The 27,035-nt window shown below is 44.3% G+C and overlaps 1 protein-coding gene across 18 annotated transcripts; it reads left to right on the forward strand.

Moving 5' to 3' along the window:
- Positions 1–27,035, forward strand: tra2b (transformer 2 beta homolog). 18 transcript variants are annotated; one of them, XM_033024244.1, is made up of 12 exons: positions 66–181; positions 3,508–3,565; positions 4,406–4,483; positions 7,428–7,607; positions 8,169–8,326; positions 12,569–12,613; positions 13,430–13,589; positions 15,788–15,976; positions 16,151–16,266; positions 18,790–18,864; positions 21,284–21,357; positions 26,187–27,035. In XM_033024244.1, exons 4-12 carry the CDS (start codon positions 7,599–7,601, stop codon positions 26,195–26,197), a joined length of 837 nt encoding a protein of 278 aa, XP_032880135.1. In that variant the 5' UTR covers positions 66–181; positions 3,508–3,565; positions 4,406–4,483; positions 7,428–7,598; the 3' UTR covers positions 26,198–27,035. The 18 variants fall into 18 exon arrangements, with proteins under 18 accessions (XP_032880127.1, XP_032880138.1, XP_032880124.1 ...); XM_033024239.1 differs by lacking the exon at positions 66–181 and adding an exon at positions 2,161–2,943; XM_033024247.1 differs by lacking the exon at positions 3,508–3,565 and having other exon boundaries at positions 2–181.

Raw genomic sequence — 27,035 nt, forward strand, 5'->3', positions numbered from 1 at the left:
CGGCGAGCGTCACTTCCGGCAGTGGGTAGCTCGAGGTAGGTGGCGTCGGTTTGGGGCTCCGTCGATCAGCTTTTGTTTCCCCACCCCGCCCCCGTTTTGCCCCTCTTGAATAGTTTGAGGCATTTCGCTTTTCACAGCCGCCATCATGAGCGACTCCGAAGAACAAACGTACATCGAAAGGGTGAGTTTGATCGAAATATTGCCGATTTCGTTTAAATGTCGGTCTTGTCTCCAGCGGCTCTTTGAAGCAGGGTTTGGTGTGTGCGAGTGCAGCAGCGCGGGTCCCGCTTCCCTCTGGGCCGACTGGTCTGTTGGCGAGGCGGCGCAGGCCCGTGTGGACACTATTGGCTGCTCTAGCTGCCACTCACCACCTAGAGAGGTGCCTCATTGGCCCAACAGTGTTGCCAGTCGGCAGCGGGCGGGGCTGGTGATGGGAGCCCGCTGGGTCCCTGTGTTTCTTCACTTCTGAATTTTTTTTACCCCTGGATATTGTGTTTTAATATTTTATTTTTGTGGTGCCCTTTTATCCATTAAGACGGGCGTGCATGGTTGCAGGACGTGCCCTCCCGTTCGTCCTACAGGCAGGCGGGCCACATGCTTCTCACTGCAGCGCTGGCGGGGTGTGCTGGCGACCCCGAAGTATTTGTTTCCAATTTAGCAGATCTCGAGTACGCTTGGGCGTAAACAAATTTAAGGTGGTTGAATTAAAATTGCTAGAGGTTTGGGGGGGGGGGCGGAATGTTGTAAGTACAAAGCAGTTGAGGGGGGATTTTTTTTTTTCAAATTGGATTCGAATGCGACTGGAAAACATCATTTCCAATGTAGGTCATTGAACTCTTTGTCCCCACCGATTTTGTTTGTGAGTGTGGGTTTAGTTGAAGTGCAATGAGGAATTGCTAGTAATGGTCTGGTACGCCTGCTTTCTGCAGTGCGGATAGGATGCTATTGTTAACAACAAAGAGATTCTCGATTTTTAAGTTTTATTTGTTTGATTGACCAGAACTTCCTTCTGAAGTTGATGTCATATTTTGGGAGGGCAGGGTGCAGTGCAAACTGGTCAGGGTTAGTTGGTCAATTAAAGTAAATAAGCGAGTTTGGTATTCCGAAAAACGCAAGGAATCATGGGATTTGTCAAAGGTCGTAAGCTATAACAGTAAATAGATCTCAGCGCTATAGATACAGTGAGTATACTTTTGGTCCGATTTCTTTTGTCTTTTTTCAGTGGGGAGGGGGGGGGGGGACTGGGTGGACCCAGGGGTGTGGGGCGGGGGGAATCCCACAAGCGCGGCCGAACCAGTCCCCAGTGTCCCCCCCCCCCCCCCCCCCCCCCCCACTCGAGACGTCCAGACCGACGGGACACCGGCCCCCAGGCCCAGCGTGGAGAAGCGCCAACCCCAACACCAGTGGCCCCAGACCCACAGAACCCACAGCCAGCGCCAACTCCAGCTCAACCCTGCTACAACTCCAGAGGAACCCGCTCCCCGATGAGCCGCTATGGCGACAAGTGCCAGTTTGCCCACGGCCTCAGCTGCCACCCCAAGTACAAGCCGTACCTTGCACACCACCGGCTTCTGCCCCTACGGTACCCGCTGCCACTTCATACACAACCCCGAGGAGGAGCGAAGGCCTCGCCTGCGCCAGAGCGCCAGCCTGCCCTCAGCCTCCTCCGGCGCTAGACTGGGCCACACTGCGGGCGGCCTTCAACCCCGACCTGGTGATAGAGCCGGCCCGGACTCTGGGCTTGGGGCTGGGCAAGGGAGGGGGAGGAGGTTGTGCTGCCGCCAGCACCACCATCACCCGCAGCTCCAGTGGGCGTCCGGCCTGCGCCATGGCCAGCAGGAGCCCGTCCCCAGACTCTCCAACCAGGACAACTCTAGCAGCAGCGGCTCCGAGTCGCCCGGTTTCAAGCAAGGCCGGCTGAGGGGGGGGGTGGAGGTGGAGGGCTGCCGGGACCAACCCGGCGGGATACATAGATACATAGAAAATAGGTGCAGGAGTAGGCCATTTGGCCCTTCGAGCCTGCACCGCCATTCAATATGATCATGGCTGATCATCCAACTCAGTATCCCGTACCTGCCTTCTCTCCATACCCCCTGATCCCTTTAGCCACAAGGGCCACATCTAACTCCCTCTTAACTCCCTCCCTATCTGCCAGATAGGCAGAGCCGAGCTGGACCCAGTGGCTGCAGCACCCCTCCTGCCCAGGGCCACCCCGGGCAGGGACGGGACACCGGGAAGGGGACGGGGACGCCCCAACAGCAACTCAACAGCACCCGCAGCGACGGAGAGCCGACCCCGACCTGACTACGGACGAAACGCAAGCCTGCACACAATGCAGCACCACCGTTGCCAAGACTGTTTTATAGCTAGTGACCTATGACCTGGGCATGCGCAATCAGAATACCGAACTCGCTTATTGTGAACGTTGATTAATGTGGTCTGTAGTAATAGAGCATCAGAAGGTCAGTTGGGTTTTGCTGAATTGCAGGTTCTACAGTGTCTGTTATGAAGCGAATTTGCAGTTAAATCCTCAAGTTTACAAGATTGCTTTATACCAGAATAATTATTTTTATGTTCTGGTAATTATATCCCTTGTCTACCTTATGCACAACAATCCAACTCCATTCATTCCTGGCCTGCACGTGTAAAATAAATAAGGAATACAGTCTGTAGTTTTGGATTCATTTGGGATTAGTTTGACACGGACTACATTTATATAAGCAGTGTGGCTTTTGGTTGTTAACATTTCATTATTGATTCCTTGTTGTAATATCACACTTACATGGAGCAGTTTCAATGACTGACTTTTACTGACAAATGTATTTACCAAATTACTGTGCAAATATTTTTCTCTTTAACCTTCCCCATCATCCTCCCAAAACCCTGGTGAAAATTAACCGAAGCTATCGACAATAGAAGACAAGGGGGAGGGAGACCCAAAATGTAAGTAAGGCATTAGCTGGGCTCAGCGGTACTTTGAATTTAAGAATATCGATTACCCAATTCTCCCAGGGTCTTGTGTATCTTCGTACCCTTCAATGAACAACTGCACAGAGTTCCAAGAATGCTTTTCCCACAAATGTGGAAATCCCCAGTGCTGTGCTTATCCCCTTTCCCAAAGCAGGTTAGTTTTAGATTAATTATTATTTACATGCTTGGCAAGTTGACATTTCCTGATCAATTTACATTTAGCCTGTCCACACAGCGTTGCATTGGGAGTTCATTCCTTTGCACTTCCCTGTTAGCAACTTGCAGAATCTGATCAGTTAGTATTTCTTTTAAAAATTTGGTGATGTTATTAAAAGGGTGATCTGTATTTACTTGTAGATGTACTGTTTTGAAATTTTGACGTGGGAAGCCTCATATCTTTCCCAACTGCACGCTATGAAATGGATACGGTATCCCTTGTTTGTATTTTTAGCTTAGTAAAGATTATCTGATTCTGGTCAGACCATAGATCCCCTAAAGTGTTTGTCAGAGCACCTGTTATTTTACATTTATTGGTAGTGTCACTGACATTGATGAGGGAAGAGTCCCAAGACAAAAAGAAGATAGAAGCATTAAGGTTTGTTGTTTTTTTTAATTTACATACTGTACTATAGGTTGATACTATTCTTAAAGCTTTTTGTATGAATGTGCTTTTTAATGCTTATTGGTTATTTGCCCACTGGAGCCACTTGCTGAGTTAATAACATTTGGCTTATTTGTCTAAATTAGCTATACTGCTGAAGAGGATTGCAGAGTCCGATGCAATATTAATTGTTTTTGAAATTCCATACATTTACTGCATGCATTTATTTTTGCATGTTTAGAGGACAATTTATAGATATGGAGAACAGTCATGGTTCAAGCAAGCCAGGCAAATTATTTTGCACTGCTTGAAAACGTCATGATTGTAAATGATGGAAGACCTTGATAGAAAATGGTAATGGCATCCAGTGGGTCAGTTGTCACTTGGGAATTTTTTTTTGGATGGAACCTTTGATTTGTGAAACCTGAGTTTTAATTAACATTTTTTTTTACCATGCAGTCTATTTCTCTTTTAGATGCTGTCTGATCCATACATAATTGTCATTTTCTGTGTTGAAAGTATGGATAGTATAATGAACTCCACATCAAGATCTGAGACCATTGATTTACGCAGTTTAAATCAAATTCCCTTTTGTTATGTACAGAAATTTTTTTTTTAACATTGTTAACGATTGTATATACTTTAATTCTATCTGCTATTTTATGATGTTTCAGGGTTTTGACGATCCTTCCATGTAAACCGTAAATCAATGTCTTGGGTCATGATTAATCTTCATACTGGTCTTTGTGTAGTGCATGGCAAAAATTGGTCATTCACATTGCAAACTGTACATAGGTTGTACTCAAATTATATTTTTATGCTTTAATTTATCAGATGAAAGGATTTGTTTACCTTTGTGGAAGATATTTGGAAAGATGAAGAGGACAGCTGTCATGGCTATTTGCTATTACTGTAAGGGGACATACAGATTGCGGCCTACTTTTTGGTATTCTAAGAACTATAACAAACTGGTGTGAATTTGCGCACATCTGCCAACTAACCACTTATTAAGAAAATTTACTAGCCAGGTCAAAAAACATAGGCAATTTTACACGCTTTTCCCCTCTTATTACAGCATGCATTGGACCTTGGTTTGCGTTATTCTGCACAGTGCTCATTTCTTAGCGCTTTGGTCTTCCAATCCCAGCATTTGCGTGTACATAACTCGAAATAGATATCCCAGGCAATGCGCTGCTCTGCTGGAATCTTGTGTTCACTGTTGCTGTGACAGAAATCTGGCACAATGGTTGCCTTTAATTGCTCAGCAATGCTTTATACTACAGTATAATGTGGCGAGGCTGTCTGTGATAATGATGATGTGAATGAGTGGTGCAATCCTTCATTGCTGACAAACCGTTCAGATTCTACAGCATCTCTCATCAAGTAATGAGGTGGAAGCTTCTGTCTCCAGTATAGAGATTTTACAATGGGAGCAAGTTAAACTGGTCACTAGGTAGATATCTCCTGCGAAACATAGAAAAGCGGCCACATCAGCTTCCATCGCATCCAAAAGGAGGTTATGAGACCGGCTGTGTAGTTCATATGTGTCAATACATGGAGGTGGTACCGGGGGAGGTGCCGGGTGGCCCGCAAATATTTCCATGACTGGGGTGCAGCTCAACAATGAGCAGCTGCACTGCCCTATCCAGTCTGTTCAACGCCAACTCTTGCAGACAGCCTCTCCACATCATTGCTGGATTTGTACCAGGTTCCTGGCACAGTTATGCTTTCCATGATGCACCATTGTGCTAAAATTAACTCTTGTGGTAAAAGATGCTTATGTTACAGTGACGCAGTGCTGAGTTGCTGCTTCACAGCGTCAGAGACCTGGGTTCGATCCTGACTACGGGTGCTGTGTGGAGTTTGTACATTCTCCCTGTGAACGCGTAGGCTTTCTCTGGGTTTCTCCCATATTCCAAAGATGTGGAGGGTTGTAGGTTAATTGACCTCTGTAAATTGCCCCTAGTGTGTAGGATAGAACACGTGTACGGGTGATCATTGGTCGGCATAGACTTGGTGGGGCCGAAGAGCCTGTTTCCACACTGTACCACTAAACTAAACTAAACAGCGCATGATGGCTATTGCCTAGAATGTTTACCACATAGCTGTTTTCAAGACCAGAACTCTTGGAATTATTGTGTCCCTTGGTCACTTTTGGAATCCACAAATCTCCTTTTTTCCAGTTCAGTCGATTTAATAGAGTTTTATTGAATATGTTCTCACTGGTTCATCCATTGAGACGAGTTATCAGACAATTTCATGGCAAAATGCAACATTTTAGAGTAGAAAGAGTGAAATGTTATGTACTTGAGATTCAGACTAATTTGAAATCTTACTGGTTTTCTACGTGTAGGAAGAGAATTGCAGAGGCTGGTTTAAACCGAAGATAGACACAAATGCTGAAAAATCTCAGCGAGACCTGCAGCATCGCTGGAGAGAAGGAATAGTTTGACGTTTGGGTCAAGACCATTCTTCAGACCCAATGAGTCTGAAGAAGGGTCTCGACCTGAAACATCACCTTTTCCTTCTCTCCAGAGATGCTGCCTGGTCTGCTGTGTTGCTCCAGCATTTTGTCTCTATTTTCTGGTTTTCTAGGTGGTCTTGTTATGGTGATCCTGTTCTTTAAAAGAAGTGGAGCTTAGGCTAGGCCATTTCTGTGTTGACTTATTTCCACAACATCTCTCCCCAACAAAAGATTTATATGGAGTTGAATCTGATTTGCTTCCTTGTGTTTGGGGACAATTATTGAACAAAAGGCTTGGATACCATGTCTGGTTGCTTCAGTGTAAAGATGTTGTCATTTAACTGCATTGAAAATGACAGGAGCATAGTTCTTTGGCAGAATGATATGCAGCTCAGAATGTAGGTGCTGAAGTTATATTTCAAGTATAATCTTAAATCTAAAGACTGCAGAATAATTTCCTTATACATTCTAAAAATGAAAAACAGATGCAATCTTAACTGTACAAGGAAGAAAGTAGGACAGACCTAAACTATTAACGCTATCTTTGAAGGTGTGTTAATTTGTACTATATGGTCTGAAAGGCTTGCATCAACTTAGGGTGGACATTACTTTCAGGACTCAGCGCTATCGTTTGACTGAATGGTACATATTTTTGGGCCGTTTGTTCAGTGGCATTTGTCGTAAGATTTGAGGAGGGGGAAAATGATGTAGGCGCTTTATTGGGACCATGCAGCTTTAGTTTTGAATAATCCAGCTATCTGATTACAATCTTACTTGCCTCTGTTTAACTTTCAATTAACAAGATTTAATATTTCAGCATTGTGTGCACCTCCAGGTAAGAAATATTTGGGGTAAGAGGTGGTGAGTATCAGTCTGACTACCAATAATGTTTGTACTGACTTTTGAATCCTTAAGAACTGGAACTTAGTGCCAGCATTAGGAGCAATTGACCCAAATCGTAACTTGAAATATTTCTGCTTGCTTTTCTCCTTGCATATGCTGATCAGAATGAGATTAATAACTGGTGTGGGGAAGCCCATTCCCAGATAGCTCCTTCAGAGGAGGATGAGCAATAGGTGAGATGCAAACCAAACCAAAAAATAACTGAAATGATTATTGCCAGTTACAGACTGCAAAGTATGTTTAAGATAGGATGGTTTTGGTTACAGTTTATAACCAGGTACCGAAATGTTAACATTGGCCCATATGTTGCCTAGCGGAAAACTGCCCATGGCTATTATAAATGCTCACTTCCGGGTGTAGTTTTGCATCCTATAACTATAGTTGTTGCAGACGAGAATCTTTGATGACAATTTCGCTGGTTGTAACTGGTTAATCTCAGCACAGGTTTTCTCTGCAATTACATGCCTCATCCTGTTCTTTTTTGTTAAGGTTAATGTTCATGAAGAAAAGAAATGTGGAAGAAGTCAATTGTCAAGTTTTGTGTAATAATTGAAGCTCAGGAATAAGTGAAGCTGAATTGGGGGAAAAAAAGAATGCATGCTAAAAAAAAAAGACACGAAGTCCCACAAATAGAATGTGTGCAGTGTGTGAAGTGGGAAGATGAACCAAGTGAGCATTTGAACTGAAGAATGAAGAAAAGAAATAGAATGAAGTTAAGATCAGAAGTATCTGGAATCAGAAAGCACTACGCTAAGTAATTTCTAGTCTGTTTACGTGTACGTGCGGGGCTTGCGGTAGTCTCACGAAACCTTAAGTGAAGTCTCACTCAAGGTATTTTAATTTTGAGTGAAATTTGGTTTAAAAAGTAATGAGCATGAAAATTTATTTAGCCTCTTGAATACCTCCACAGATCAGGACTCTTAATTTGAATTGAATTTATTTATTAATTCACTCAAATCGTTTAGCTAACGTAAGCCCGTACCTGTATATTGTACTAAAAAGAATGCATGCACTGTACAAAACCAAGGTAGAAGAATACACCCTAGGGCTGTTAGTTTATTCTAGGAAAGTATTAATGCCTGAGCATTCCTAATTGAAACTGCACCGGCAAAACTGTGGGATACAAGTTAGGTTGCCTGTAAATTTCATTGCAGACTTTAACCAGATCTTGTTTTAATAGAATTATCTTCTAGGTTTGTAAAAATGTAATACATTTATCTTTGCACATAGGATTCGCGTTCCCCATCTAAATCTGCAAGTGAAAGCCTGCGTGGATCTGGCAAGTCTGCCAGCCATTCTCCAGCACATTCTGCCGAGCGGTCTCATTCTAAGGATGGGTCAAGGCACTCCCGGTCCAAGTCGCGATCACGTTCACGTTCCAAATCCAGGTTTGTCGCATTTTAATTTGCAACTTTAAGTTAAAAGTTCATTGGATTATGATTTGTGCGCAGTGGTGCAAGAACTGACACGTATCATGGTTTCTTTTACAACACTGCCTATACTATTCACATAGAAAGCAACAAATTAAATGCATGTGTTGCAATTGCAATGTTAGTTAATTTCTGTGTCATTCAGAGGCCTAGGTAGTTGTTTATTAGCTGATACAAGCGCTTTTTAACATCTCATCAGTTTAGGGTGATGGCAAGATTGGCCTGGATTTATACTATTGGATGGAATTAATAACACTGTCAGGAGAGTGTTGATAGTGAATTTCTTCAGGATGGTCTTTGCAATAGTGGCTGATTAGCTGAAGGCCCCTTGGGTGTTTGGCGCAAAGATGGTCTTGACGGTATTGAAGAACTGACTTGGTGCCTTCCCACACAATGGGGAACTTTGATTCTGCTGTGTGGGGATGTTTTATGTTAAATTCTATAGTGTGTTGTGTCCTTTATTTTATTTTTATTGTATGGCTGTATGGGAATTTCATTTCACTGTGCCATCTGGCACATGTGACAATTAAATCTATCTTGAATCTTGAATATTGAATTCCCATGTCATGGTTATCAGTATGTTGCTGGATCTCCTGTGCTTTTTTGACCTACCATAGTTTAGTTTAGAGATACAGCGTGGAAACAGGCCCTTCATCCCGCCAAGTCCGAGTCAACGAACAGTCATCTGTACACTAGTTCTATCCAACACGCTAGGAACAATTTACAGAAACCATTTAATCTATAAACTTGCACATCTTTGGTATGTGGGAGGAAACTGGAGCATCCAAAGTAACTCCAAGTGTTTACAGAGAGATTGTGCAAACTCTGTACAAGCAGCACCCATGGTCAGAATCGAACCTGGGTCTCTGGCACTGTAAGACAGTAACTCTACCGCTGCGCCAACGTGTACTGTTGTTAGGTCATGTTGCTGTTGTTTATTTGGATATCTGTTGATCAGTTTTTACCCTTGAGAAATGCAATGGTGTTTCCATTCAGGAATGTCATGCATTTGTAATTACCGTATTTCCCGGCAATGAAGATATTTTTTACCCAAAAATAAGGCACTAAAATTTACCTACGTCTTGGAGACCGAATGTTAGGTTGTTAGCCAAGAAAGATAGACTTGCCTATCCCTCAGAACAGCAACATCAAGAACGATGTTGCTGTACTGAGGGACAGCCAAGTCTATCCCTCATTGCTGGCAGCTGTTGGGAAGCGGCTGTAAAAGGACAGCGCCGGGGGGAGGGGGGGGAAGTTCCTTTCACAGCATGTGGGGAGTCTGGCCCGGGTCAGCACGGCCTGGGCTGCACAAATTGGCTGGGCAGCCAGGGGTAAAGTTGCGGAGAGTGCAGGAGCGTTGAGAAGGAGGGGGTTGGGGATCATGCCAGCAACTCACTCACTGTTGCCAGGGCGCTCCGGAGCCGCTGCATTGTGGCCGGGTGGGAAGTAGCTCGGGTGGGTGCGAGCGGCCGCCGGGACCGGACAGCGGAACTGGCCGCCACCTCAGTGCCTTCTGCCGGTCGCCAGCCAGTCCACGTGTCCTTCAGCACAGGCACAACCGGTGGGAGGTAGTGGTTGGCGGTTAGCTACTGGGCGGAAGGCTGGCTGCTTTCTCTCTCTCTCCCTCCCCCCTCTGTCCCCCTCCCCCCTCTGTCCCCCTCCCCCTCTGTCCCCCTCCCCCCTCTGTCCCCCTCCCCCCTCTGTCCCCCTCCCCCCTCGGTCCCCCCTCCCCCCTCGGTCCCCCTCTGCCCCCCTCCCCCCTCGGTCCCCCTCCCCCTCTGCCCCCTCTCCCTCTGCCCCCCCCCTCTCCCTCTGCCCCCCCTCTCCCTCTGCCCCCCCTCTCCCTCTGCCCCCCCCTCTCCCTCTGCCCCCCCCTCTCCCTCTGCCCCCCCTCTCCCTCTGCCCCCCCTCTCCCTCTGCCCCCCCTCTCCCTCTGCCCCCCCCTCTCCCTCTGCCCCCCCCTCTCCCTCTGCCCCCCCTCTCCCTCTGCCCCCCCTCTCCCTCTGCCCCCCTCTCCCTCTGCCCCCCCCCTCCCTCTGCCGCCCCCCCCTCTCCCTCTGCCCCCCTCTCCTTCTGCCCCCCCTCTCCTTCTGCCCCCCCTCTCCTTCTGCCCCCCCTCTCCCTCTGCCCCCCCTCTCCCTCTGCCCCCCCTCTCCCTCTGCCCCCCCTCATCCCTCTGCCCCCCCTCTCCCTCTGCCCCCCTCTCCCTCTGCCCCCCCCTCTCCCTCTGCCCCCCCTCTCCCTCTGCCCCCCCCCCTCTCCCTCTGCCCCCCCCCTCTCCCTCTGCCCCCCCCTCTCCCTCTGCCCCCCCCTCTCCCTCTGCCCCCCCCTCTCCCTCTGCCCCCCCTCTCCCTCTGCCCCCCCCTCTCCCTCTGCCCCCCCCTCTCCCTCTGCCCCCCCTCTCCCTCTGCCCCCCCTCTCCCTCTGCCCCCCCCTCTCCCTCTGCCCCCCCCTCTCCCTCTGCCCCCCCCTCTCCCTCTGCCCCCCCCTCTCCCTCTGCCCCCCCCTCTCCCTCTGCCCCCCCCCCTCTCCTTCTGCCCCCCCTTCATTCTGCTGCCCCCCCTCTTCCTCTGCCCCCCTCTCCCTCTGCCCCCCCTCTCCCTCTGCCCCCCCCTCTCCCTCTGCCCCCTCCCTCTCCCTCTGCCCCTCCCTCTCCCTCTCCCCCCTCCCTCTCCCTCTGCCCCCCCCTCTCCCTCTGCCCCCCCCTCTCCCTCTGCCCCCCCCTCTCCCTCTGCCCCCCCTCTCCCTCTGCCCCCCCTCTCCCTCTGCCCCCCCTCTCCCTCTGCCCCCCCTCTCCCTGCCCCCCCTCTCCCTCTGCCCCCCCTCTCCCTCTGCCCCCCCTCTCCCTCTGCCCCCCCCTCTCCCTCTGCCCCCCCCCTCTCTCCCTCTGCCCCCCCCTCCCTCTGCCCCCCCCCCCCTCCCTCTGCCCCCCCCCCCTCCTCTGCCCCCCCTCTCCCTCTGCCCCCCTCCCCCTGCCCCCCCCCCTCCCTCTGCCCCCCCTCCCTCTTCCCCCCCCTCTGCCCTCTGCCCCCCCTCTCCCTCTTCCCCCCCCCCTCCCCCTGCCTCCCCCTCTCCCTCTGCCCTCTGCCTCCCCTCTCCCCCCCCTCTCCCTCTGCCCCCCCCTCTCCCTCTCCCCCCCCCTCTCCCTCTGCCCCCCCCCCCTCCCTCCTCTCCCCCCCCCCTCTCCCTCTCCCCCCCCCCCTCCTCTCCCTCCCCCCCCTCCCCCCCCCCCCCCCCCCCCCCCCCCCCCTCTCCCCCCCCCCCCCTCCCCCCCTCCCCCCCCCCCCCTCCCCCCCTGCCCCCCCCCCTCTCCCTCCCCCCCCCCCCCCCTCTCCCCCCCCCCCCCCCCCTCTCCCCACTCCCTCTCCCTCGCCCGCCCACCCCCCTCTCCCTCTGCCCCCTCCTCCCTCTGCCCCCCCCTCTCCCGCTGCCCCCCCTCTCCCTCTGCCCCCCCTCTCCCTCTGCCCCCCCTCTCCCTCTGCCCCCCTCTCCTCTGCCCCCCCTCTCCCTCTGCCCCCCCTCTCCCTCTGCCCCCCCTCTCCCTCTGCCCCCCCCTCTCCCTCTGCCCCCCCCTCTCCCTCTGCCCCCCCTCTCCCTCTGCCCCCCCTCTCCCTCTGCCCCCCCTCTCCCTCTGCCCCCCCTCTCCCTCTGCCCCCCCTCTCCCTCTGCCCCCCCTCTCCCTCTGCCCCCCCTCTCCCTCTGCCCCCCCTCTCCCTCTGCCCCCCCTCTCCCTCTGCCCCCCCCTCTCCCTCTGCCCCCCCCTCTCCCTCTGCCCCCCCCTCTCCCTCTGCCCCCCCTCTCCCTCTGCACTTCAACTCCCCCTCCCATTCCGAATCCAACCTTTCTGTCCTGGGCCTCCTCCATGGCCTGACTGAGTCCCACTGCAAATTGGAGGAACAGCACCTCATATTTTGCTTGGGTAGTTTACACCCCAGCGGTATGAACATTGACTTCTCCAATTTCAGGTAGTCCTTGCTTTCGCCCTCCTTCCCCTCCCCTTCCCAGCTCTCCCACAGCCTACTGTATCCGCATCTTCCTTTCTTCTTCCCGCCCCATCCCCACATCAGTCTGAAGAAGGGTCTCGACCCGAAACGTTACCTATTCCTTTGCTCCATAGATGCTGCCTGACCCACTGAGTTTCTCCAGTATTTTTGTCTACCTCCAATACTATCATAGTTCTTTCTGTTTCTTAACCCGTAGGAGATGGATGTGTTCCTTTATTGCTTTGCGTGGTTTAGGAACGTGGTAAGGAAGCACAGATTTTCTAATTAGTCTGCATTGCTCTTACAATGCACAGAAGAAACTTACTTCTGGATGAAGGCTTATTTTGTAAATTAAAATCTGGTGATTGCAAGTCTTTGGGGATTACAGCAGTTGTGAAGTTCAATGTTTGTTAATCTTCCACTGAAGGATTTGTGCAGGATTTGGTATGATAAGTGTAGTTTGACAATTGGGAAATGATGAACTAAACTGTTTTTCCATTGGCAATTCTTCAAATTGATGGTGCTGCAAAAATGTTTTCAATAACTTGCACATCATTAATTAAAAGCTTGCTTGTTTGCTTAACAATTACTTTGACAGTAGAGGACCATACCTGAATTTAAGATGTGACAGTGATTTGGGGTTATCAGTAATCTGTTTACCTCTGTGTAGGAAGCAACTGCAGATGTTTAAGCCAAAGATTGACACCAAAAGCTGCAGTAACTCAGTGGGTCAGGCGGCATTTCTGGAGAGAAGGAATAGGTGACGTTTTGGGTTTAGTGAAGAAGGGTCTCGACCTGAAACGTCACTTATTCATTTTCTCCAGAGATGCTGCCTGACCTGCTGAGTTACTCCAGCTTTTGGTGTCTTATCTGCTCACCTGTATTTGGTATGTGGCTCTTTATTACAAAGTAAAGCGTTGAAGACTTCAATGAAAGAAAATGTATTAGAATTTTTGCCCCTCTGTAAGCAAGTAAGAAAAGGGAAGTTATTTTCTGACCTGTCATGTCCCAATATCTACTTTATTTTCAAAACTAGGTTTCATTCTTAATAAAAACTAATATAATCTTAATTTTGCAGGTCTATATCTCGAAGGAGTTCCCGGAGACGTTATTCAAGGTCTCGATCTCGCTCTCATCGGAGGCGATCTAGAAGCAGGTCCTACAGTCCTGATTATAGGCGTCGCCGTAGCCATAGCCGGTCGCCTATGTCAAATCGGAGACGCCATATTGGTAATCGGGTAAGAGCCACATCCTTTTTATTTAGAATAAACTGAACAAACACAGAACATTTGTCCTTGGACAATTCCGATGTGCTTAGAGTAGTCTCATTGTATCCTTTATCTGAGCTCATGAAAGTATACTTGCATCCTGTCACAAACTTAGCTGTCCACTAATTGTGTTTAGCTGTTCACGACCATAAATCATGGAAGTAAGTTCCATATTCTGATCATATTTTGATAATAGAAATTCCTACTGAATTTCTTACTTGGTTTACAATTAACCTGTATTGATGTAAATCTGATGAAGGTCTGAAGAATGCTCTCCAAAACGTCACCCATTCCTTCTCTCCAGAGATGCTACCTGTTCCACTGAGTTACTCCAGCATTTTGTGTCTACCTTCGATTTAAACCAGCATATGCAGTTCTTTACTACACCCTTGATCTCCCCAGTTCTAGTTTTGCCTGCTTCTGTAATTGTCTCTTCATATAAATTAAATTAAAATTTCTTTATTTATATAGCACATTTTTAGTCAACTTGCATTGACCCCAAAGTGCTTCACATAATTACATCCACACACACAGGCAAAGGTGGGTGAAGTGTCTTGCCCAAGGACACAACGACAGTATGCACTCCAAGCGGGCTTCGAACCAGCTACCTTCCGGTTGCCAGCCGAACACTTAGCCCATTGTGCCATCTGTCGTCCCTATACCCCATTCTGTTGCTCCCTTTTGTATCCCGAAGGGGTGGCACAGTTGTAGAACTACTCATGGCACCAGTGACCTGGATTCAATCCTAATTTCTGATGCTGTCTGTGGAGTTTGCATATTCTCTGTGTGACCACATAGGGTTCTTCCCACATCTCGAAATTGTTTGTTATTTGCCACTGAAAATTACCCTTCCTGGATAGGTGAATGGTAGTGGCGAGGAACAGAGGGGAATATTGGTTGATTGGGCAAGTGGGGAGCTGATGGGAATAGTGTAGATAGTATATCCCCAGTGTAGTGATCTTATGTGGCATTCCAAATTCCCTCGCAGGAAAGAGGATAGTAGGTAATGTTCAGAAAGGTATCCTCCTTGACAGTAATATGAGACAATAGTTTTGTAACTTGAGTCTGGGGGTGCCCAAGCCACTTCAATGTGACCACGTGTTTTTGAGATGCCATTTCTGCGTTTGTTATGCCACGTGGAAAGAACGACATGGGTTGCTGATTGCGGAATTTCTGGTGTTGAAATCAAAATAATGTTTTGTATCTAGCTATTGCTAGATTGTTGAAAGATTTATGTTTTATAATTATTGTCACTGGACTTGGAGTCCAAGTTCATAACTCCCGGAAAGTGGCATCACAAGTAGATAGAGCGGTAATGAAAGCACATGGTATGCTTGCTTTCATAGGTTGGGGCATTGAGTATAAGAGTCAGGAAGTCATGATGCAGCTTTATAGGACTTTGGTGAGGCCGCATTTGATGTGTTGCATGTAGTTCTGGTTGTCCTAATACAGGAAAGATGTGAGGGCTTTGGAAAGAGTGCAGAGGAGGTTTGCCAGAATGATGCCTGGATTAGGGTCGTTAGCTGTGTAGAGAGGTTAGACAGACATGGATTATTTTCTCTGGAATGCTGGAGTTGTGGGAATCCTGATAGAAATATATAAAATTATGAAAGGCCTTGATGGGGTGGACAATCAGAACCTTTTACCCAGGATGGAAAAATACTAGAGGGCATAGCTTTAGGGTGAGGAGCAAAGTTTAAAGGAGATGCGCGGAGCAACCTTTTTACACAGAGGGTGGTAAGTACCTGGACCATGCTGTCGGGGATGGTGTTTGAGGCAGATAGGAGAGTTGCACTTGAGACTTTTGGGTTGGGCATATGGACATGCTGGGAATGGAAGGATATGGATGATGTGCAGGTAGATAAGAGATGGTCTTGGCATCCTGTTCGGCGCAGACATTTGTGGACCGAAGGGCCTGTTCTTATGCTGTAGTCTATGTTCTTTCTTGTGAAGTTCTTCAATCTGGTTCCTTTGCTCAATGGTTTGGTCAGCATTGAGCTTTATCTTTGACTAAATGTCCAAGCCCCTTTCCCAAACATTGGATCTTTAGAGGACATGTTCTGAGCAGATACTGAAAGGGTAAATCTGGGCTGTAAATATTTTAGTGATCCTTTTTCTTCCTGAAGTGAATTTTGCTTTTCTAATTCAATGTTGCATCCTTTGTACAGGCTAACCCTGACCCCAACACTTGTCTGGGAGTTTTTGGACTAAGTTTGTACACCACTGAGCGAGATCTGCGAGAAGTCTTTTCAAGATATGGTCCTCTTGCAGGCGTCAATGTCGTTTATGATCAACAATCAAATCGTTCCAGGGGTTTTTCTTTTGTCTATTTTGAAAATGTTGACGATGCTAAAGAGGTAAGAATTTAAATGGGAACTAGTTGAAAATCTTCAAATAAGTCACTTGATTAACAGTTTGTTCCAATGAGCGATTTTGTGTGTAATTATATTGTGTATACCCAGAACACATATTTTTTTATTTTGAATAAATTTCACATTAGATTGTTGTTTTCTTAAAATTCTTCTTGCCAGGCTAAAGAACGGGCTAATGGAATGGAATTAGATGGGCGCAGGATCCGTGTTGATTTCTCCATTACTAAAAGAGCTCATACGCCCACCCCTGGAATTTACATGGGAAGACCAACCTAGTAAGTTAACTGTAGAAACAAAGAACTACAGATGCTGGTTTATAAAAGAGACAAAGTGCAGGAGTTATTTAACAGGCCAGGCAACATCTCTGGAGAACATGGAGAGGTTACTTTTCAGGCCAGGGGGCCCTTCTTCAGACGGACCCGACCCAAAACGTCACCCATCCATGTTCTCTGAAGATGCTGCGTGACCTGCTGGGTTACTCCAACATTTTGTGTCTTCTCTCGTAAGTTACCTCGTTTAGAAGGTCTAGCTGAAGACTAGAAATGAAGTATGAATGTGGTCCAAATTAAATTATGATTGTCATAAAGTAGCAATGTAAATTAGTATTAACTGTACACCATCTTCTGTAATACATTGCTGTTATTAAAATAATTTGTTATAAATGTGCACAGGACATAGAATAAATTGGAATAAAAGCGAAATTATGTCTTTAAAACCACAGGGGTTCGAGACACTTACTAAAATTCCCCTTCAAAATTGCAACTGAAAAATTCAAGTATCTGGGTATTCAAATTACGAGAAGACACAAATCATTATTTAGTGCCAATTTTATACCTCTATTAAATAAACTGAATGATATGATTAAATTTTGGAAAACGCTTCCGCTCTCATTGATAGGTAGAATTAACGCTATAAAAATGACTTTCTTACCACAATTAATATATTTGTTTCAAGCGATCCCAATATATATTCCAAAATATTTTTTCAAAAAACTAGATTCCACTATCACTAATTTTATATGGGATTACAGAACACATAGAATTCAACGAAAGCATTTGTGCAAATCTAAAGAAGTTGGGGGTTTATCATTACCTAACTTTATGTATTACTACTGGGCAGTGCATATTAAGAACATAATGTACTGGCTGGATAGTTCCACTCAGCAGTTGGAGTGGATAAGAATGGAGAAAGAGGAGTGCGATCCGCACGATATAGGAACGATCCTGCTCTCACCAATAAAATTGAATAGTATAATATATAAGAAGAACCCAATTATTCACAATATAATAAGAATTTGGAAACAAATAAAAGTATCCTTGAAATTAAATAATTTATCAGTACTAACCCCACTATTGAACAACCCCGCATTCAAACCTTCTCTCATCGACAACACATATCAACAATGGGATAGAATGGGGATTAGGAAAGTAGGGGATATGTATGAATTGGGCAAACTGTTATCATTTCAACAATTAAAATTTAAATTTAAATTGAAGGATAATCAATATTTTAAATATATACAGGTATGTGACTTTATGAAGAAATATACACATAGATTTCAAACTATATTTTTAGACCCTTTAGAAGAAGCAATGAATATTAAGGCTGATTCACAAAAATTAATATACTTTTATAATAATATATTAAATATAGAATCACCCTCAACAGAAGCACTAAGGGAAGATTGGGAACATGAGCTAATGATAAAGATCTCGAAGGATAGATGGGAAAAGTATTTGATGAATACACATAACTGTTCTATTAATGTAAGACATAATTTAATTCAATTCAGATTATTACATAGACTATATTATTCAAAAACGAGGTTGAATAAATTTTATCCAAACGTCTCTCCCAGATGCGATAAATGTTTATTTCAAAACGCTAATATAACACATTCATTTGTAGGATGTACAAAGTTGAATAAATTTTGGAGTGATATATTTGATATATTTACAAAGCTTTTCAAGTCAAGAATAGAACCCAAAATGGAATGGATTATATTTGGAATAATAGGAGAAGATACCAATTTAAATAAAGACCAAAATGTTTTTTTAAATTATGGGTTAATAATTGGAAAGAAATTGATACTTAAATTTTGGAAAAATACAACCATACCAACTGTTAAAATGTGGATTAGGCATATGATGGACATAGCACGCCTTGAAGAAATGAGACTCCGACTAATAGATAAATATGACCAATTCTTAAGGAGTTGGTCTCCTTTTATCGACTTTTTGGAATCATGTGATGCAGCGGTACCACAAGGACTGCTGATTTCAGTTCATGCCGTGGATAGATCTACATCTCCGAATACAGATTTGAAAATTTCTCTTTTAAGGGGCCTTCTCTTCTATTTCTACTTTCCACTTTTTATTTTTATTTATTTTTTATTATTTTATTTTTTATATACACACTTCACGTTTTTCGACTACCATCTATTTTTCCACTTTTTCCCCTTTCTATTGTTTTCTTTTTCTTGTCTTGCTTACTTCCTTCTCATAACATAAAACTAGAGGTTGTACATAGAATGGATTACGGTATGACATAGTTGGCACCTAAAATTAGGTTCCACTTTACTGTTTTGTACTGTATTAACTTCTAATAAAATAAACAAATTAAAAAAAAAAAAAATGCACAGAATAAATGTTGGATAAGATTACTTTTATTAAGATTAATTTTTGCAATCTTAACGTGCTCTAATATATTGTGTTGGTTATACTTTACAAGCCCATTGGTAATCTGTAGTCTTGTTTGGTTTTGTATATTCGCTTTAAATATTTACCCTTGCTTTGCAGTAGTTCACGTCGCAGAGACAGTTATGACAAATATGACAAATATGATGACCGAGAGTGTTACAGCAAATCCTACAGGTAGGCGTCCGTGATTTCATGTTTCAAGGATAAGAATTGAGCACTTAAGATGTTATTTAAATATAATGACACCATCTAATTATTATTGCACTGTCTTTTGCTTTTGATGTGTAGTTTCTTAGAGAGATTTCATATTGTAATCATGGGCTTCTATGTAAATGCATTAATTTTATCCTGCAATGTTGAAATTATTAATCTAACCAAGCATAGTGTGAACATCCAGGTGAACATCCAGGTAAGATAAATTGTGCGCGACATTAATTTTCTTGAAGGGTGATTAGCAGAAAATACAAACTAAAAGTTCCCAACCGTTTTATGCTTCTGCACAGTAGTGTTTGGCATAAAGACCCTGATCATTTGTCAGTGGGTCTTTTTGAGGAGGTATGCTAAATGTCCAGGGCTTATTTTCCAAGGCAAGATATATCAATGATCTAGGCCTTGATATAGTTGTCGGTAGCTTGCAGTCAACTAGATGGTAGGTTGTTGTAGCTTGTCGTAGGGGGGTCCGGTCGCCAGTTTTTCGGCGACCTGCTACAACTATGACAGTCGCTGGCAGCCGCCTAAAAAATCACCTAAGTGGAACAGGCCCTTTAGTTTAGTTTATTGTCATGTTTACCTTGGGGGATGGTATAGAAACATAGGAGATCTTATAGAAACATATAACATTCTTAGAGGATTGGACAGGGTAGATGCAGAAAAAAGGTTCCTGATGTTGGGGGAGTCCGGAACCAGGGGTCACATTTTAAGAATATGGGGTAGGCCATTTAGGACTGAGATGAGGAAAAACGTTTTCACCCAGATAGTTGTGAATCTGTGGAATTCTCTACCACAGAAGGCAGTGGAGGCCAAATCACTGGATGTTTTCAAGACAAGCGTTAAATTTAGCTCTTGGGGCTAAGGGAATCGAGGGATATGGGGAAAAAGCCGGAATGGATTACTGATTTTGGATGATCAGCCATGATCATATTGAATGGCGGTGCTGGCTCGAAGGGCCAAATGGCCCACTCCTGCACCTATTTTCTTTGTTTCTATGTACCGAGGTACAGTGAAAAGCTTTTGTGTGCTAACCAGTCTGCCGAAAGAGTATACATAATTACAATTGAGTCATCCACAGTGTACATGTGAAGTAAAATCCAGTTAATGATAGTCCAAATGGTCTTCAATTAGGTGGATAGTAGCTCAGGACTGCTCTAGTGGATAGAATGGTTCAGTTGCCTGATAACAGCTAGGAAGAAACTCCCGTAATCTGGGCGTGTGCTTTTCACATCTGCACCTCTTGCCTGATGTGAGAGGGGAGAAAAGAGAGAGTCCGGGGCGAGACTCGACCTTGATTATGCTGGTGGATACAGGCGAGGAAGGGATTGATTGGATGGTGAGTGGAATAAGTGACAAAGGCTGGAGGTGAAAAGTAGACAAAAAAGTATAAAATAAGGAAAGACGAGGAGGGACATTTAAAGCCAGGGAAAGATATATAGGTGGATGGGGAAGAAGGAGGGTAGACGGGGGTAATTGGAAATGGGAGGGCTGGGTGATGAGAGCACGGAGTGAAAAGGAACCGAATGCCACCGTTGGTCGGAGATTGTGGGGAAAATGTATGCACGCTGGTGGGGGGTGGTAATCCCAGCCTCACAGATTGAGCGATCTGCTCTGTGCTCCTACCTCTACTTGGCTCAACCCAGCCCCCGTTTTTTTCAGGCTTAGTTGATGGGGAAATGTCTTCGCTCGCATCCTGCAGAAGGTGCCTACAGTCCCGCAGCAGCCAGCAAATTCACCCCCATCCATCCTGCTGATCTCCAAAATACTCGGTCGTATGTGTGGGGTGTTGGGTGTTCTTAATCCAATAAGGATCTGTATTGTGAAGATTTTTTTAATTGATAGGAACAGATTTTAAAACTACATCTGTATTTGTGATTATATATTAACTTAATTTGGCATTTACCACTTTTACACCAATAATATTAGGACACAATGTTGGCAGTGTTTTATATAGCTAGAAATATAATGTCAACATTAGCGCTTTTGATAAATATGAAGTTGTTGGTGTTACATTTTCCCTTAACTGTAATTTGCACTATGAATTAACAAACTCTTTTTGGTTTTTTGCTTTTCATATATGCAGGTGGTTTTGACTAAATATTACTTTTACCAGCGAATCAAATAGACTGGAGCTGTTTGCATGGAATTAGTTCTTATTTACTGTCGGGTTTCTTTTGCTACTTTTATGCTGGTGTGTGCTTTCTGGCGTCAGACAAACTTGCATCTTGCTCATTATCCACTATTTAATGGGATGCATATTACATGTTTTTGTTCTTTACTGTGGAGTAGGGTCCTCCTCCCAGCCAAACCATGTTTATTTACAATTTGGGGTGTGCTGCACTTTCTGTTTGGTATCCTGTTTCATAAGATTTATTTGTTTCAGAAGACGGTCTCCCTCTCCCTATTACAGTCGGGGTGGTTATCGCTCTCGCTCCAGATCACGCTCCTACTCTCCACGTAAGTATAGGCGATTTGTCCTCACAAAACACATTATGGGGAAATTATATAGCTATCTCAAGAGATTTAAGATGTTCATAAATATGAATGGGAATGAAAATAAATTATATTTGAGAGGAGTGTGGCTATGCATTCCTTCGTTCTGGAAAGCATGAGTGTAATGGAGCCATGACATACGCTTCCTTTTTCTTCTTAACCAAGTTTACAACCCCGTTTGTCATCCACTGTTTTCTTATCTTGTCGTCCTTCTCCTTACTGGAACATGCTGATCCTGCACTGTGATCAGCTGGCCTTAATGACTCCCACATGTCATCTGTGAACTTGTCCAATAACAACTGCTTCCAATCTAACCCCCCCCCCCCCCCTCCTTAGCGCCTGCCTAATGGATCTGTGATCGCAACCTCCAAATTCTCCTTCCACCACAAACCCAGTTCCAGGCTCCTTTCACAAAACAAAATCCAACATGATCCCTATTCGCGTCGGACTATCCACATACTGTGTAAGGGACCCTTCCTGGATGCACAAAGTTGTCAGCTGAACCTGAAAACTCCACATGGACAGCACCTATAATGAGAAAGAAACAAAGTGCTGAAGAAACTCATTGGATGAACTGGAAAATGGATAGATGGCATTTCAGATTGGCAAACATCTTCAGATTGATGATGTAGAGGGGAAAAAGCAGGGGGGGATGTAGACAGATTGTTAAAACACTAGGACGTGGAGACAGAATGAAATGTGTGTGGTCTTCCACTTCGCTAGAAAAGATTTAAAAAACGATTTAAATCAAAACAGAAAATGCTGGAAATACTCAGCAAGTCAGGCACATCTGAGACAAGAGAAACAGAGACAATGTTTCAGGTCCAAGACATCTGTCTTCCCCCACAATCCATGCAGCATACCCACAGATACAGCTTGACCTGCTTAATATTTCCAGCATTTTCTGTTTTTTTACATTTGCAGCATTGACAGTTTATTCGCTGCAGTGATATTTTGGTTTAAATTATATAGATTGAAAAGTGTTGGTACTCAAAGGGACCTGGGTGTTCTTGTTGACACACCCTGAAAAATCAGCATAGAGGAACAGCAACCAGGTTAGGAAGAAAAACAAAATAATGGTCTTACTTGCAAAAGGATTTGAGTACAATAGTTCCTGAGGGGTTTGATGGTATAGGTGGTTATCCCTGCTGCCATTTCTAAAATCACTGATTAAATGTAAGTAGTCAACCATTCAGGACAGTGAGAGGAATTTTTTTTGATCAATATTGCGGCATTATCCACCCAGAGGGGCTGAAATCTTATTCCGTGAGTATATCTGGGTTGACAACAGACTTTTAGATAGTAGGGGAATTGAAAGAGAGAAGATTAATTCACGAAAGGGGGGCTGAGTTAGAATATCATCTTGAATGATGAAACAGGCGCAATTGCTAAATAAGAAGTCTTGTTTCTAGTTGTAGTGTAAAGAAATGCAAATGCTAGTTAAAACACAAAAGGACACAAGAGCTGGTGCAACTCAATAGGTCAGGCAGCATCTGTGGAGAGCAGGGATAGATGACGTTTCAGGGCAAGACCCTTCTTCAGACTGAAGTGTCTGAGTCTGAAGGGTCTCTCCCTGAAACATCACCTATCCTTGTTCTCCTGAAATGTTGCCTGACCCACTGAGTTACTACAGCTCATGTGTCCTTTCTTGTTTCTAGTTCTTGTGTTTAGAAGTGCCATTTGAGGCTGCTATTTTTGCAACACCTTCCATCTTTTTATATGTTATAAGTAAATAACTAAATGGTCCCAACAGAAAAAATGTCTATTCATTTCTGTCCACAGATGCTGCTTGGCGCAGCATTTGATTTTTGCTTGTAATTAGCAGGATGGATTTGGCTTGAATTTGTGGACAACATTCCTGGGAATTGTTCTATATTATCTGGTGATTGCAAGTGTATTAAATATACAGAAACACCTTAGCTGCAGTTGTGACTCTTAAGAATTTGCCTTCGCTGCAGCTGGGGTTTTATCAGGGCCTTTATTGTAGCCATTTATTGTTTGAAATTAATTAAATCACCTAATGGTGGGGCTTCAAAATTAAACCACACTGGATTACCAACTTTGCATTTCTGGCTGAAGGTCACTGTGAATGTCTTTTGTTTTTATTTGCTGAGCTCCGCAATCAATAGGATTGGGAATGTTCGTGGAACAGCTGCCTCTTTTAGTTCTATTGCCCCCCATTCATGGGTCATGTGACAAGTCTGCAGACCTTTGATTTGTCCAATTGAATGTCGGACCACTGAGCTCTATACCATGTTGCTTTACCATTTGGGATTTATGTAGTCATGCAGTAACTTCATGTTGGCATCTTCTCAAAATGCCTCATCTAGGTCTGGTATTTTGCAAAGATTGTTGGATAAGGATTAGTCCCTCAACAAGGATAATGGTAGAGTTACAATGTGCATAAGATTACAGATTGGGGTGAGATGCATTATTTATGTTGGCTCACAGCCTTGAGGATACCTAGTGTGAAGGTGTTTTTTGCTGAATGGTCAATACTGAATTAGAATGAAAGCATTTCACAAAATTGTAAAACCTTATCAGGAAAAATGAGCAGATATAGGGAACTGCAATCAAATAGGTGCCTGAAAGATACAGAGGCTGTAGGAGAGTACCTCATGTAATTAAGAGGGCAAAAATAGGTTATGACATTACCTTGAAAGGAAAGATTCCGAATATTTCTAAATTGTGAGCGTATTGGGTGCAAGAGGATAGCTAGGGAAAGAGGAAGTTCTCTTCAGGAGCCATGGATGTAGGCAAGATCCCAAATGAATACTTGCCATTATTTGTCACAACGGACATGGGGGGTGGTGAGTTCCTGGAGGGATACATTGATTGTTTGGACAGTATGAACTTATGAGAGGTGTGAGTGGATAGTCAAAATCTTTTCCTCCGTTGCCAAAGTGAGGCCACATGCAAACTGGAGGAACCACACCTCATATTCCGCTTGGGTAGCTTACAACCCAATGTCTCTAATTTTAGCTAACTCCCTATTTCACTTCTTTCCCCTCCCGCCCGCCTGTTCCCCATCTGGACTTGCACCCATTCCTCCCCTTCCACCCATGTTCCTTTAGCTTCACAGTTCACAACTCTTCAATCCTTTTGTCTCACACTTTCTGTCTTTTCATCTCAGGCCTTTGTCCACCATCTGCCTATCAAACCCCTGCCACCTGAATGAATTTATTACCTGCCAGGCTTTGTCACCCCTCCTCTCTTCCAGCTTTTATTCCTCCCACCTCCCCCTTACCTTCGGTTTGAAAAAGGCTCAGGCTGGAAACGTTGCGTTTCTGTGTTCTCCAGAGATTATGCCTAACCCGCTGAGTTACTCCAACACTTAGTATCTATCATTTATTATGGTCAGGGCTGAGTTATGCTTGCCTCAATTCTTTGTTGTCATTTCTCTACACACATAAACTAAGTTTCTAATGATCCAGCTTCCACCACCCAACAATGTGGGATTCATCACTGTCTTTAAGGTTCACCATCATTGCAGTTTTCTCCAGTTAGATAATCTACATTTGATTTATTTTGCCCAAGTGTATAACTTTGTACTTCCCATTTTTGTTTGTTTTTTGCCGAAATGTTCTATCTGCATCCTGTTACAAGAGGGCTCGAATTTAAGGCAAAATGGAGATGTTTTAAAGGGGACCAGAGAGGAAAGTTTTTATTACTGGTTGATGTCTGGATCATGGTGCCAGAAGTGGTCGTAGAATCAGATACAATTACTGCGTTTAAGAAGTATTTGGACAGACATCAAAATAGGCAAGGCATTGAATGGGATTCACGTAGATGTGGGGGTAAGGTTAACATGACGTGATAGATTATGTTCTGTCCACTAGCTGCAGCACTGGTACCTGAGTGGCGAATTAGATGGCAGACTATGTTTAGCCTTAGTTAGACACAAAAAGCTGGAGTAGCTTAGCGGGTCAGGCAACATCTCTGGAGAAAAGGAATAGGTGACGTTTCGGGTGGAAACCCTACTTCACACTGAGAGAGTCCTTTGAGGAATCGTGTTCACAGTATGCCTCACTCTTTTGGCTGCAATTGTGCCACCACCTCTGGCTTCTCTGTTCTGATGTCCAGGACGTTAGGCAATGAAAATATCATATCATATCATATATCTTGTTCCCTTTGCATGTGGGCAGCTATCTTAATTTTGGCATGTATTGATATTAGTATCCTTTGTATTAGTGCTGAAGACTGCAAAATCAACTTAGCTGGATGTATGTACGTACCTTTGTCATAGTGAGAATCTTATTTTTGTAACTTTGATGCAACTTGACTGGCAGGCTTGGCCATTTCAGATGGGTTTCATGAGAATCGACAAGATAGTGATTTCTATTGCTGATATTTTTATTTTAGATTGATTTAATAGATTAACTGCCCATGGTAAGACTTTAACCAGTGCTGCAGGATTACCAATCCAACAGTAATTTCCATGGTGCTAATTGTGAATTTGAAGTTTTTAACCCTGGTAGAAATACTAAATTTACTAACTCGTACAATTCATGGCAGTTTAAAATCTCATTCAATTGAACAAGAATTTTACAAAGTTCCACGTGCAAGCAATCTCTAGGTAGTAAAATGGCTAAATGATAATATGCTTGGATAGAACTCTTGCTCTGTCCTGTGGAAATACTGAAAAACAGTTGAATTGGGAGTGGGAGATTGAAGGAGGCAGTTTATGGCATTGTACAATTTGGAGAAAAAATACATTGTCGGCATTAGCAAAAGAGTTTATGAAAACTATATTGTGGAAAAATATTAAACCTATAAATTATTATTCATTTCAGGTCGTTACTGAAGACCCCATGTATCCAAATAGCAAAGATAAGGCCAACAGACCAGCTGATCTATTTGCTTCAAATTTTTTATATTAAATAATTATTTTTAGTCATGTTTGTGTTTGGTTCTCCCTCTCTTCCTTCCCCCCCCCCCCACCCCCTAAAGTGTTTAGTGAGAAACAATGTTCTGGTTGTACTGAGTTGTGATCAGTAAAATAACGTTATATTCTTGGGCTAGAACAATATGCTTTGTAATGTTGAGCAGCTTTCAGTGTAGAAAGGAACACAAATGAAATGTCAAATGACCATGCAGCTGCAATTCTTTGATTACATAAAGAATTTGAAGTTTGGTGACAAATTAATATTGAATGTGTACGATTCAATGTGTGCAGTTTGCAGACTTGTGGCAACCTTGGTTTTCTTTTTCCATTCAGTCCCGCAAACTCGGTGAGAGTTTAAAATAAAAATGTCCATAGTGGCAAAATGACACTGTACATTATTACAACCTGGTGCTGAAACAAATTCTCAAATATAATAAATGGAATTCTGAGTATTATAATTCCACTAAAAGATATTTTGACATCACTTAAGAACAGTGGGGAAATGCAGCAATTGTTATACCATGCTAATGGTAATCAGCTGAATTTGGTTAACTAATGATCTCTTTTAGTTCCTTCAGATTAAGTTATTTGATCTTCCATGGGGATTTCTTTATATCCATAAATCTGGGTTCATGTTGTAATGAAACTGTTCTGTTAAACAAGGATTTTGTACCAGAGCCGATCTGTGGTACTGAATGTGTGTGAAATGCTTTTAAATATCTGATGCAAAATTAACATTAAAATTGAGCAAAGGCTA

This window comes from Amblyraja radiata, chromosome 7 (genome assembly GCF_010909765.2).
Source record: "Amblyraja radiata isolate CabotCenter1 chromosome 7, sAmbRad1.1.pri, whole genome shotgun sequence".
Taxonomy (NCBI): Eukaryota; Metazoa; Chordata; class Chondrichthyes; order Rajiformes; family Rajidae; genus Amblyraja; species Amblyraja radiata.

Coding starts and splice junctions, on each gene's coding strand:
- tra2b (XM_033024233.1), top strand. CDS start 146: ATGAGCGACTCCGAAGAACAAACGTACATCGAAAGG. Junction 182..2,916: donor AACAAACGTACATCGAAAGG/GTGAGTTTGATC, acceptor TATCGACAATAG/AAGACAAGGGGGAGGGAGAC. Junction 8,327..12,568: donor CGTTCACGTTCCAAATCCAG/GTTTGTCGCATT, acceptor CTTAACCCGTAG/GAGATGGATGTGTTCCTTTA.